Source organism: Babylonia areolata, chromosome 5, assembly GCF_041734735.1.
Source record: "Babylonia areolata isolate BAREFJ2019XMU chromosome 5, ASM4173473v1, whole genome shotgun sequence".
Taxonomy (NCBI): Eukaryota; Metazoa; Mollusca; class Gastropoda; order Neogastropoda; family Buccinidae; genus Babylonia; species Babylonia areolata.
Genome location: NC_134880.1, coordinates 48,150,012 through 48,162,924, shown reverse-complemented (window position 1 = coordinate 48,162,924; position 12,913 = coordinate 48,150,012). Strand labels below are relative to the sequence as shown.

At 42.4% G+C, this 12,913-nt stretch overlaps 1 protein-coding gene across 1 annotated transcript in view; it reads right to left on the bottom strand.

Moving 5' to 3' along the window:
- Positions 1-7,984: 7,984 nt before the first annotated feature.
- Positions 7,985-12,913, bottom strand: part of LOC143282108 (aldehyde dehydrogenase X, mitochondrial-like) — a 41,997-nt gene continuing 37,068 nt past the window's right edge. The window contains exons 14-15 of the mRNA XM_076587611.1: positions 11,378-11,417; positions 7,985-9,889 (exon numbers count right to left, since the gene is read on the bottom strand). Of these exons, the coding sequence (XP_076443726.1) occupies positions 9,857-9,889; positions 11,378-11,417 (73 nt within the window). The 3' untranslated portion in view covers positions 7,985-9,856. The remainder of the gene's footprint in view (positions 9,890-11,377; positions 11,418-12,913) is intronic.

Genomic DNA, 12,913 nt, shown 5'->3' with positions numbered 1-12,913 from the left:
GGGAATTTATCTAGTGGGCAGAGATTAATCACTCCAGTGACAGACCAAATCACTCCAGTGACACACACACAAATCACGAATGAAAGTCAGCCATGGTGTTGGCACCAACGATGACAGAATCGATGAAGACGACAAACGAAGACAACGACAATTGCGACAACAGAGTGAAGACGACGACTACCGGGGCGCAGGCTAGGACGACAGCAACAACAGATGAAGAAACATGCTTGCAAAGTGAGCACAGACAAAGTGCACACAAACACAACGCACACCCTCTTTGTTCACAAGGTGGGTGCACAAGTAGGTGACGACGTCTTGTTCCTCACCTCAACTCAACACATTCACCAGCGACGACAGCAACGGCCACAACAGCTACCTCATTAGCGGGAGGGGCAGGAGACACTTCAGAACCAAAGAAACAGAAAACCTGGACCTGCTGATCAAACCAGCACACAGAACCGGTGCCAGCTCAAGCTTGCCAATGTCATGGACAGCAGGTCGACCAGATGGCAAGGCACTTGGCTTCCAGAAATTGGTCATTAAGGACAGTAGGTCCACGAGAATAACCACTAAAGAAAGAAGGGGAAAAAATGCAAAAAAATAATACTTGCTTCGCGAGTCGAGGACCCTGACCCTTCAGTTGAACAGAAGAAAATTAGAATGAAAACTTACAGCAACACACAAATATGACATTGACAACCATGAACACAGTTACTTCCCTGCATCACAAAAACAGCAGCAAACACGCGAGCCGAATGCACAAAATTATGACTACTTTTTTTTTTCTAGAAAAGAGGGAAGATGACAACTCATCTTCCCAGTGTCTAGAAGCAGAATGGCCTAGCCATATAAAATTTCTGTTTTCTTTCGAGAACCAGGTTGCAAGTTGTATTTCTGCAATAGCAAAAGGATTCTCTGTAAATACGTTGTCGCAGCATGAAGAGGCTTCCTCACAATGCTAATCAGAGGCTTGTGGTCAGTCTCTGTGGTCACCTGCCAATCATAAATGAAGTAATGAAACTTGCGGCATGCAAAGACGGCGGCTAGAAGCTCCTTTTCTATTTGCACATATCTTGTCTCAGCATCTGACAAGACTCGTGAAACTAGCGCTGCTGTCGCCTCTTCCAGGAGGCATGCTTTACCAAGTCCACAGAATCACAGGCTTTGCAAGTAAAAAAAATTCAACACTTGAGGATTTTCAAGCGATCAAAAGCTTGTTGATGAGATTCAGTCAAGTCCCAGTTTACTTTGTTGTGCAGTAGATCATGTGGAACAGTCGTCTTTTCACTGTAGTTGTTGATGAATTTGCTCAGTTAATTCATCACATACAAGAAACGCAGCAGTGCAGTCCGTTCCTCAGGTGGTGGCATCTTGTCAATAGCACCTGTTTTCTCTGGGTGTGGCTGTAAGCCTTCCTGTGTGAACTTGTGTCCAACAAAGGTCATGCTTGTGGTTCTGAAATCAATTTTGCTGAAGGTCAGCTTAAGTCAGACAACATGCTCTTGTAAAGAATTTTCTTGAGGTTTGCATCATGCTCTTCTTGGTTGCACCCCAAATCAGAATGTCATCCACAGTGACTGCGCATGGGTAGCCCTCGAACAGTCTTTCCATTGTTTGCTGAAAAACCTCTGAAGCTGTGTTTATGCCAAAGGGCATGTGAAGAAATCTGTACCTGCTGAAATTCGTGCACTTGGAGGACTCGTTATCCAGCTTGATTTGCCAGAATCCAGCTTTGCATTGAGGATTGAGAAAATTGAGCATTCCCAGTCCTAGAGGCCACGTTGTCAGCTGTGCGCAGTGGGTAGTGTGGTTGGTGAAGAGCTTTGTTGATATCCCTAGGGTCTAAACAAATTCTGGTATCTCCATTTTTCTTCCTAGTTGCGACCATTTGTGATTCCCATCACATCTGTTCTCACCATGCTGTCTAGCTCTCTGTGAAGCATGTGCTCCTTGACTGCTGGGATCTGCATGACATTAGACACAGACATTACATGGCGGATTCTGTGAAGACTTTGTTTCGTGATGTCCCTCCGTGGACGTTGATGGACTTCTTGAAAGAAGTGAACATTTTTAATCAGATTTGAAGGTTTTAAACGCTGGAAGGTTTTTAAACTATAACTGAAAAGCTTGAAGTGGTGACTAGTTTTTATTGTAACTTTTTTTTTTTTAGCCATTGACTTGAAGTAGATGCAAATGTCGTCGATAGCCTTGAGATGGCCTTAGTGGTCGGCGAGGCTTTAAGCACCATAATTTGATTTGATTTGATTTGACCTTTTTTTCAGTGTTTGGGGAATCTTCCTTGCTGGTTTTACCACTAAAGGAACACTGGGAACACCTGTCTTAATACATGTTGTTGACAAACTTTCTTACTGCTCATCAAATAAATCTGCAGGCTTTGTAGTAATCTGCTCACTGGAATCATCTTCATTTTCAGGGCCTATTACATACACTGTCTCATCCAACTCAATCAAGCGCAGGCACAGTGTGTCATTCAGACCCAGAATGGGGTTGGCGTTTCTGTCAGTGACCTGGAATGTGATCAGCTCTGTAGTGTTACCAGTCTTACAGTGAAAGTTCACAGTACCAAGCGTAGAGAATCGCTCACCACAGTGTGCTGCCAGATTTACTGCTTTGGACCTGTTGATACGCTCATTTGCTTTCTCTCTGCTGTTGATATCCAAAGGCAGCACATTACATTTGGCACCAGTGTCAGTCTTCAACTTGACATCATGTGTGTTGATGTATGCTGTACAATGGATTTCATGGAGGTCTGTGTGAGGGCCTCAGTTTCAAAAGCTGCCTCAGGTACTTCAGCATCAACAACATTGATTTTTCCAGGTATCTTTCTGCTTGTAGTCTTGCAGACTTTGACAAAGTGGTTTGGCCTAAGAGGCAGAATGTATCTTTCCAAATGCTGGGCAGAGATCTATCTTTCTTGGGTGTGGCCATTCACAGTATATGCAGGGTTTGTCTCTTTTTTTTTGTCTTTTTTTTTTTAGCTATTAAGTTCCAAACAGCAGTGACTTCTGCTTTGTCATTTGTCACATGCACACAACTTGCCCACACATGCAGCAAACTCCTGACATGCACACAATCTCTCCTTTTATCCAGTGCGGACAGAATTCGCAAGAAAATCAGGATTTTTACTTCCCCCTTCTCCTACCAAACAGGGACTTTTAATTATCAAATAACATATGCAGTCTAATAAAATAAGTTAATTAATAAACCCACACACAACACTGGTTCTACAGTCAGTGAAGGAAGTCAGCTGCACACACAACGCTAATTCCGTAGTTAGTGAAAGACGTCAGCCTCACACACAACGCTAATTCCACAGTCAGTGGATGACATCAGCTGCACACAAACAACTCTGATTCCACAGTCAGTGGATGATGTCAGCTGCACACACAACATTAATTCCACAGTCAGTGAACGACGTGAGCTCCACACACAATACTAATTCTACAGTCAGTGAATGACGTCAGCCACACAGGATCGTAAGAAAGTCACCAGCCATTCAGCAACAATAAAAAAAAAAAAACCCAACAAATATCCCAGCACACAACACTGGTTCCACTTTACAGTGAACTACATGATCCATGCACAACACAAGTTCCAAAGTAAAGTGAACAACATGATCCCGACACAGGATTGTAAGAAAGTTGTCAGCTGTTCAGCAACAATAGAAAACAACAACAAATATCTCGGCACACAACACTGGTTCCACATTACAGTGAACTACGTGATTCATGCACAACACTAGTTCCAAAGTAAAGTGAACAACATGATCCCGACACAGGATTGTAAGAAAGTTGTCAGCTGTTCAGCAACAATAGAAAACAACAACAAATATCTCGGCACACAACACTGGTTCCACATTACAGTGAACTACGTGATTCATGCACAACACTAGTTCCAAAGTAAAGTGAACAGCATGATCCCGACACAGGATCTGAGGACACTCCACAGACAATTTGGTCATGAATGAGAGAGTCTTTCAAAGGTCCATGTTCGCAACTGCTGGCCAGAATCTTGAGTGATGTGATAAAGTTTTGCACATGCTCTGAGGGCTGCTGAAATCTCTATTGAATTTGTGCCATTCCGTGATGACATTAGCCAACTTGGCTTTCAGCACTGTAAGGTTCTCATGATTCACAGCAGCCTTGACGACATGACCAGCTTAATTGTTCACCTAAGCAGCATAGATAAAGGGTTTTTTTTCTTTCTTAGTAGCCTCTCTGCTAGCTAAGTTGAGTAAAATGTAAGCTTTCAGGCATTCATCTTTGTTGCTGAATGTAGCCTGAACAAAGAGGTCAAATTCAGCTTCAAAGTTCTTCCAACTCTTGACAAGACTGCCCCTAAAAGACAATGTCTCTGGGTTGCGCAAGGCTTCCATGTTGAAAAAAAAATCAACAAAATCTTAACCACTGTGCCATGTACTTTAAAATTCATTAACTCACACACAGCTTCATATGTATTGGGCAGGAAAGAGAAAACAAATTGAACAAACTGCATGCCAACTTGAATCTCAGTTTTCTGCACGTCTACTTGCACAAAGAGTTGCAGAGATAAGCATCTTCTTTGACTTCTGACACAATGAAAACATTCAGTCACTCATAACAAAGAGAGAAACATCAGAAATGAACAAGAGACTGTCATTTTATTTTGCTACTTCAGCTGTCCATGGCTAATGGAAGTGATAATGATATTTTCTGATGGCGTAAGGGCTTCCGTGTCTTTCAACGTAAAGGCTGATGAAGCTTAATTTGAATCATTCTGGCAAACTTTGCCATTGTTGGTGTATTTCTTTGACTTTGTTCAATGATGCTTGTTCCAGTAATTAGTAACCTTCTTGTACAGATAGAGGCACATAAAGTTCTATGGTTCCCAGTTCATGTTTGGCACCTTTTCTTTCAGCCCTTTCAGTCCATTCATCATAGAAAAGACCAAAAATGAGGGAACCTCATATTTGTTTTTACTTCAGTTTGAATCATTCTAGCATGCCAAACACTTTCTGTTTTTTGTTTGTTTTTGTTTTGTTTGTATGTTTTTCCTGTCATTATCTACATTGGTAGTAGTAGGCTTCAGGTTAACAACTTCCTACTTTAAGTGATATTAGATGGGGTAAACATCTGTCTGTGGCAAACTGATGGAACATATTATTCGAAGTGCCATCACATCACACCTTGACAAGCACAAGATCATTCTCGATGCCCAGCATGGATTTTGCAGAAGAAGATCCTGCGAATCACAACTGATCTTCACAGCAGATGGCCTGGCAGCAGTGCTTGACAAGGGAGAACAAACGGATACCATCTTGCTAGACTTCTCGAAGGTCTTTGACAAGGTGCCTCACTGCCGCCTCCTTCTCAAACTCTGTCACTGCAGAATCCATGGACAAATACTTCGCTGGATGAAAGAGTTCCTCACCAGCAGAACCCAGCAAGCGAATGTTGAAGGACAGATCTCCACCATCGGCCAAGTGACCTCTGGGGTTCCTCAGGGATCAGTCCTTGGCCCGACTGCTTGTCATTTACATCAACAAAACCATCAAATCCACGGTCCATCTGTTTACCAATGAACCATCCTATACCAGCAGATCAGGTCCCAAGCAGATGCTGACGTCCTTCAAGAAGATTTGAACAAACTTGAGCGTTGGGAGAAGACCTGGCAGATGTCATTCAGTGCCAGCAAATGTCATGTCCTCTCAGTGACAAGGAAGAAAAAGCCCTTCCCCACCACCTACTGTCTGCATAATGAGGAAATACAGAAGGTGGAGAAAGCCAAATACCTGGGTGTAGAGTTGACAAAAGATCTTCACTGGGGAGCAGATGTCCAGGCCACACCAGCAAAAGCAGATAAGACCAGTGCCTTCATGTATAGAAACCTGAGAGTATGACCCTACACCACCCAGACAACGTGCTACAAGGGGCTTGTGAGGCCCATCCTAGAGTATGCTGCGCCAGTCTGGGACCCACTGCAACAGTATCTCACAACCAGCCTGGAGATGGTGCAGCGCAGATCAACCCAGTGAATTATGCATGACTTCCGCCCCACCACCAGTGCAACCTAGCTTGTCTCCAGGCTGGAACTCGACCATGTCAAACTGCACCGCACAGCAGCCAAGGCCACCATGATTTATAAGATCTTGGGTGGCTTGGTTGAGGTAGCACCCCAGGAAGGTACTCCAGTGCAGACAAGTAGAACCATCCAAGGCCACCCAGAGAAACTACAGGTTCCCTAGTCCCGCACTGACTCCCACAGGCACTCCTTCTTCCCTTCAGCTGTCCACCTGTGGAATCAGATTCCAGACCATATTATCCCAGCCATTTCCCCTCATGCTTTCAAGACCAGGACTGAGGTCTGGCTGTGAGCCTCAGTATAGCTACAGGATAGGGTTTTTTTGTCTTTTTTTTTTTCGTGATGCTGTGTGGGGCCTTTGTTCCCCTGGCTGAACTAGGGGGCTTAAAGGTTGTACACAGATACGTCTCCTAGAGCGTGCCCCCCTATTGTGGATTGTTGCCCTGTACAGGGATTACCACAGCATCACAGACAAGACAAGACAAGGATGGAAGGGGTAGGATAATCTTCAAGTGTTTTCTCTCCTACTAGACCTTGAGTAGTGGTCTGGATGCTAGTCATTTGGATGAGATGATAAACCGAGGTCCAGTGTGTAGCAGTGCACTTAGCACACATAAAATAACCCATAGCAACAAAACTCTTGAGAAAAATCCACTTTGATAGGAAAACAAATACTCTTGCAGGCAGAGTAAAAGGGTGGTGCTGAACTGCAGTGACAAGCTCTCCCAGGGGAGATCAGCCTAAATGGAGTGATGTGGAGTGATGGCTAAAGATAACGCATCCGCCTGGGAAGAGAACCTCAGCAGGCTGGTTTGAATCATGGCTCAGTCGCCGGTACTTTCTCCCCCTCCACTAGACCTTGAGTGGTGGTCTGGATGCTAATCATTTGGACGAGACAATAAACCAAGGTCCTGTGTGCAGCATGCACTTAGCGCACATAAAAGAACCCACAGCAACAAAAGGGTTGTCCCTGACAAAAATCTTGAGGAAAATCCACTTTGATAGGAAAACAAATACTCTTGCAGGCAGAGTTAAAGGATGGTGCTGGACTGTAGTGACAAGCTCTCCCAGGGGAGATCAGCCTAAATGCCACAGAGAAATGTGTTGTGGCAGGAGTGACACAAGTGACCAAGCAATGTGTGGGTGACAATGGCTGCTGTTGTCATGCTGGGCTTGCTTGATGGGAATACTGACTAGAATCTTTCTATCATTTAAAGACTGGGAAATTGTTGGTTGTTCCTGTGTCCTCGTGTGTATTCTATCATTTTAAAGACTGGGAATTTCTTGGTAGTTTCTGTGCCGTGTGTATTCTATCATTTTAAAGACAGGGAAATTCTTGGTAGTTTGTGTCCTCGTGTGTATTCCATCATTTTAGACTGGGAAATTGTTGGTAGTTTGTGTCCTTTTGTGTATTCTGTCATTCTAAAGACTGGGAAATTCTTGGTAGTTTGTGTGTCCTTGTAAGATTTGCCAACCTTCCTTTTTGTATACAAGTCACTGAGGTGTGTGTGTGTGCGTGCACATACATGCAAAAGCAACACTTTTTTCTCCTTTTTTCAAATTTATGGGGGCTTCAATTTCCAACTTTCTTTTTCTCTATTTTGGAGTGGGTGGGGGATGGAGTATGTGTGGCCTCCATTTTCCCCATCTTTGTTTTTTCATGCATGTTTATACACAGTATCTAGTTCATCTCTCTCTCTTTTTCCACATCATTACTTTCCCATTTATGTATAAATCTTTGTCTGCTTCTATGTTTATTACATATGTTTTTGCATGCAATGTTACAGTGTTGATCGAGTGAGTGCAAGACTCGGGCTCACTACGCTCCACTGAGCATACTGTTCTGCATATACGCACGCACTCTCACGCATCTTTGCATCTTCCAAACACCAGAGCACAGAGCGGGTTCCCTCATTTTAATATTCAATGCTGCACCATTATAAGCAAGCAGATTTCAAGATGATGAAACCAGGAATATTTCTTTTTCATTAGAAAAGAAAAACCCAAGCAAATTAAGGCAACATCACTTGCAACTGTGCAAAACAACTCCAAAATAATGCAAAGTTTCCTGCAAATAATGCTCTGGTTACTTGAAACTGTCCATAATACAAGATTTGTTGGGTTTTTTTTTCAATCTGCTAAATGTAAGCTTCTGTTCTCATCAGCTGTTGCCCCATCTCAAGACTTTCTGCCCATCAAAGTGGAGGATGGAAAATAAATATCTTGACGATAAGAAAACAACCTCCAACTCAGGACTGTGTGACATCAACAGTCCTCTCCACATCTCTGCACCCAACCCAGGACTGTGTCCTGTGTGAAAGGTACTGAGGCTTACTAACCTCCACCTGCTTCATTCACTCCTTGTTTCCCCTACTTTTGTGGCAGATGCCCCCTGCAGCTGTTTGGCTTTATTGTGTGCCTGTGTACTCATGCATTATATGTTCACAAATCAGTTATTGGAAAATTAAAAGGAAATCCACCCTATTAATTGTTCACTCAAGGTTAGAAATTCCAAAATCTTTTTTCCTTTTGTGTCATGGTATAACTTGATGTGTGTGTCTACTTTTATATGATAAAGTTCTTGATCTTCACAAACCTGCTATCCACTGTTTCATGGACTTCCATAGAAATTTGTCAAGCAGCAGTAACTAACATATCTTCATTCTTAGGTTGAATACATACTGAAAACAAGTTTTCCTGTTATTTCATTTAGTTTTAATGATGAAACCAAAGAGGAAGGCCAAAGAAAGGACAGCCCTTCACTGGACACCAGAAGGTAGACATCAAAGAGCCCTCATTGGACACCAGAAAGCAGACATTAAAGAGCCCTCACTGGACACCAGAAGGTAGACATCAAAGGAGGCCAAAGAACAGCTGGTGCAGAACAGTCAAAGAACCCTGCAGCACACCAGAGGCAAAATGGGCAGTAAGTCAGTAAACATCATGCCCCCCTCTCCCCCGGAGTTATTCTCTATGACACCTGACCAGGAGTGCACCGAACACTTGTAAACCAGTTTCCTTCACTGACACAGGCAATTCAACAAATAAAATTTAAAAAAATTTTAAAAGCCAAAACACACCGGTAAAATGAGCAAACATTCTGCTAAAATATCAATTGAAACTGATGTATGCATGAAAAAAGAAATACTGAAGTTAAACAACAAATGTAAATACCAGCCTGATGGTGATGGTCTATCTGCAATAATGTCTGGTTTTGAGGGTAACAGGACACTTCTTTTCTTTTCTTTTCTTCAAATTATTTTTCTTATATACATGACATCCAGAAAGTTCTCAAATATAACTCTTTGAACAAAGCAAGAACAAAACATGCACCTTACAACATTTTCTTACCTGTTTTTTCTTTATTAATCAAAAATTATGCAGGGATTTTTAAAACATTTTGAACTGATAAAAAAAAAATTAAAAAAATGAAAATTACTAAAAGGGAATTTTTTTTTCAGACAAATAAAAAAAATTCCATTTTGTCATTTTCAGTTTTTACTCATATTTAAAGATTAAAAAAAAAAGAAAAAAGCAATCGCATACTTTCCAAAGGGTATTTCAAAACAAACCCTCTCCTCTTTTGTCTCTCCTTCCTTTTTTATATATATATTTTTTTAACCAGATCCCAGCATCTACTGCATGCTAAATTTTTAGGAACAGGCAATGTTTATTTCTGGCAGCCATCAACTGCAGGTCAAAGTGCAGCTTTTCCATCGCTGAACCTCTCCCCAGTCCTCCAAATGGCCACCACGGTCCACTCGGAGCCAGCTGTTTAGGAGTTTTTGGCTGGGATCTTGATCACCACCTGTAAGACAAGAAAATACAGCTTGCATTAACCCATTCAGGACAACAAAATACAGCTTACATTAACCCATTCAGGACAACAAAATACAGCTTACATTAACCCATTCAATCCTAGGGAGTTTACAGCCTCGGCAGGCTACCTTGCCATTTTGTGCAATAAAACACAGAAAACATACTAAAATCAACCATTCCCCCCTGTCCCAACTGACATGTGGACACAACTGGAAATAATGTAGAAGTTTGTTCTCTTTGCTTGTGGTTTATGCATAAACATGAGAATGTGGACATTTCGATGACGGGAAGCAATGTTGGGGTCCAGTGTTCTATGATTTAACTGTCATTCGTCCCTCATGTGTTCTCAGGATTAACCAAATTTGACTCGCTATATAGTGATACTTTGACACATATGCCTTACAATACAGTGCATCTGTATGTGGTTAAGTTAAAGGTTAAAGGTCCTGAAGCTTTTCACAGCCATTGGAGCAGTGAATTCTTATCCACTGTGTCCAGGGCTCGGTATAGGAAGGCAGGGCCCGTTCTTCCTTTCTGCAGATTCTGTCAGGTACCCATTCACAGCTGGGAGGAATGAGGAAAATTGGTGAACCCAAGGACAGAACACCATGCTGAAACTAGGTCTCGAACCCTGATCACTAGTGAACACTGGGTCAGAAATACAACATCTGACTGATCCTGTCACGGTGCCTCCCTGGCTGAAATGTGTCAACTGACTGTCATGAATCAAAATGATATCAAGGTCCAGAGATATGACGTTCACAGCGGTGAAAATGAAAAGAACCTTCCCTTCAATCAGAATAAAAACGGCTCACAAACAACTCCTGTACACAAAAACATCACACTATGGGAAGTGGGGGCAGGGGCCTGGGGGGAGGGGTAAAAAAGACGGAGATCGACAGAGCAGACAAATGAGCTGAAGACCGTCCTTATCATGGTATCTGTTCCTTTCGTGGTGTCAAGGCCTGTCCCTACCATGGTGTCTGCCCCTATAATGGTGTCTCCCTATAATGGTGTCAGGGCTTGTCCCTATAATGGTGTCTGTCCCTATCATGGTGTCCGTCCTTGTCATGGTGTCAAGATATGACCATCAACCTGTGAGTTGTGTGGTGGCTTGGTGGCAACACCTCCACCGAGCAAGTGAGGGTATCTGAGTACACAGGTTCAAATCCCACACTTGCTAGAGTCAGTCTGATTTAATAAACAAAACAGATGCAGAAAATATACAACACCATCATCATACAACATTAATGTTATTGCCAGTTTATCATTGACTTATACTGACACGATTGTCTGTCCCCCTCCCCTCCCCCACCACCATCACACAAACACACACATAATTATACAGTAACATGCATGCTCACATGTACACACTGTCAATTGCATACACATTCATGCATATTCTGTAACACATGCACACTGCATCTTGCAGATACAGAGTTTTACACACACACACCAACAAACACTTTGTACTCACATTCTTCACTTCCACATACTGCTGCAGTCCATATTCCCCTCTGAAACAACACAACATCCATCAGCTGTCTGCTGAAGGACACAAACATTATTCTAATAACAATAAGTAATGAATACTTATACAGCACTCTATCCAGAAAACTGCTTGTAACTGCACATGTTAATTCCCATGTGGATTAATCAAGTATTTTTTATTTCATTTTATTTCATTTTTACAAAATGCATAATGTTTGACGTACCACATCACATCAATGTTACATACAGCACAATGTCAGTACACCATTTGTTTATTTCACTGTCCAATTCTCACTACACATATACAGGGCGAAAGGTTCAAGCACAAGATACAATATTCAAGGTGTTTTGTGTGATTCCCAGCTTCCTGTAACATCAATTGCTGAGGTCATGTACCACTGTGTAGTGGTAACTGGTACTTTCTTTTACTGACAGTATGACAGATGAACTGAGGTCATGTACCACTGTGTGATGAGTAACTGGTACTTTCTTTTACCAACAGTATGACTGGTGACCTCTCCACCCAATGCCCCACCACTCCACTAATAGCTTGGGTTTTTTTGTCTCTTTTAGCTCAATACACATCCCCTCCCCACATCAAATCCCTCACCCATTCTCCATAGAATGACTCAGTGTGAGCTGAAGTGGCAGAACGTGTATGTGTCTAACTCACCTTGCAGTGAACAGACAATAAAACAATGATGAAAGAAAAGGTGAAAAATAGGAAGGAGAAGAAGGGAGTTTAAAAAAAAAAAAAAAAAAAAAATCCCAAGGGTAGGAATAACACATTATTGTGATGCTGAAATATTTAAATCCAGGATTCAGGGACTGATACATTATAAAATGGAAGTGAGGCAGAGAATTAAAAAAGAATCATTGAAAGGAGAAAGGCCAAAAACCTAACTGGAAACAAATATGCATAGTGAAGGAATAAAACCAACAAACTGACTGACTCGTGCAACAGAAACGTGTTCTGATCCAACTGTGATCAGTCCTATTGTGAAGACATATGTTTTGTTGCTGCCTCAACACCATCTGCACTGTTTCATCAGCATTTAACCCTACACCCACCACTCACCCCGAGTCCCCCATACACAGCCACACACAGATTCTGGTTTGCCTGTCTCAGTGCCAGCAGTCCACAAGGAACTACCAGCTGCCTTGTCACTTCACTATGTTCATGTTCATAATGCCTGGTCCACAAGGAACTACCAGCTGCCTTGTCACTTCGCTATGTTCATGTTCCTAGTGCCTGGTCCACAAGGAACTACCAGCTGCCTTGTCACTTCGCTATGTTCATGTTCCTAGTGCCTGGTCCACAAGGAACTACCAGCTGCCTTGCCACTTCACTATGTTCATGTTCACAGTGTCTGTTCCACAAGGAACTACCAGGTGTCTTGTCACTTCACTGATGTTCATGTTCATAGTGCCTGAACCACAAGGAACTACCAGCTGTCTTGTCTTTTCACTTCTGTTATGTTCATAGTGCCTGGTCCTCCAGAAACTACCATCTGTCTTGTTA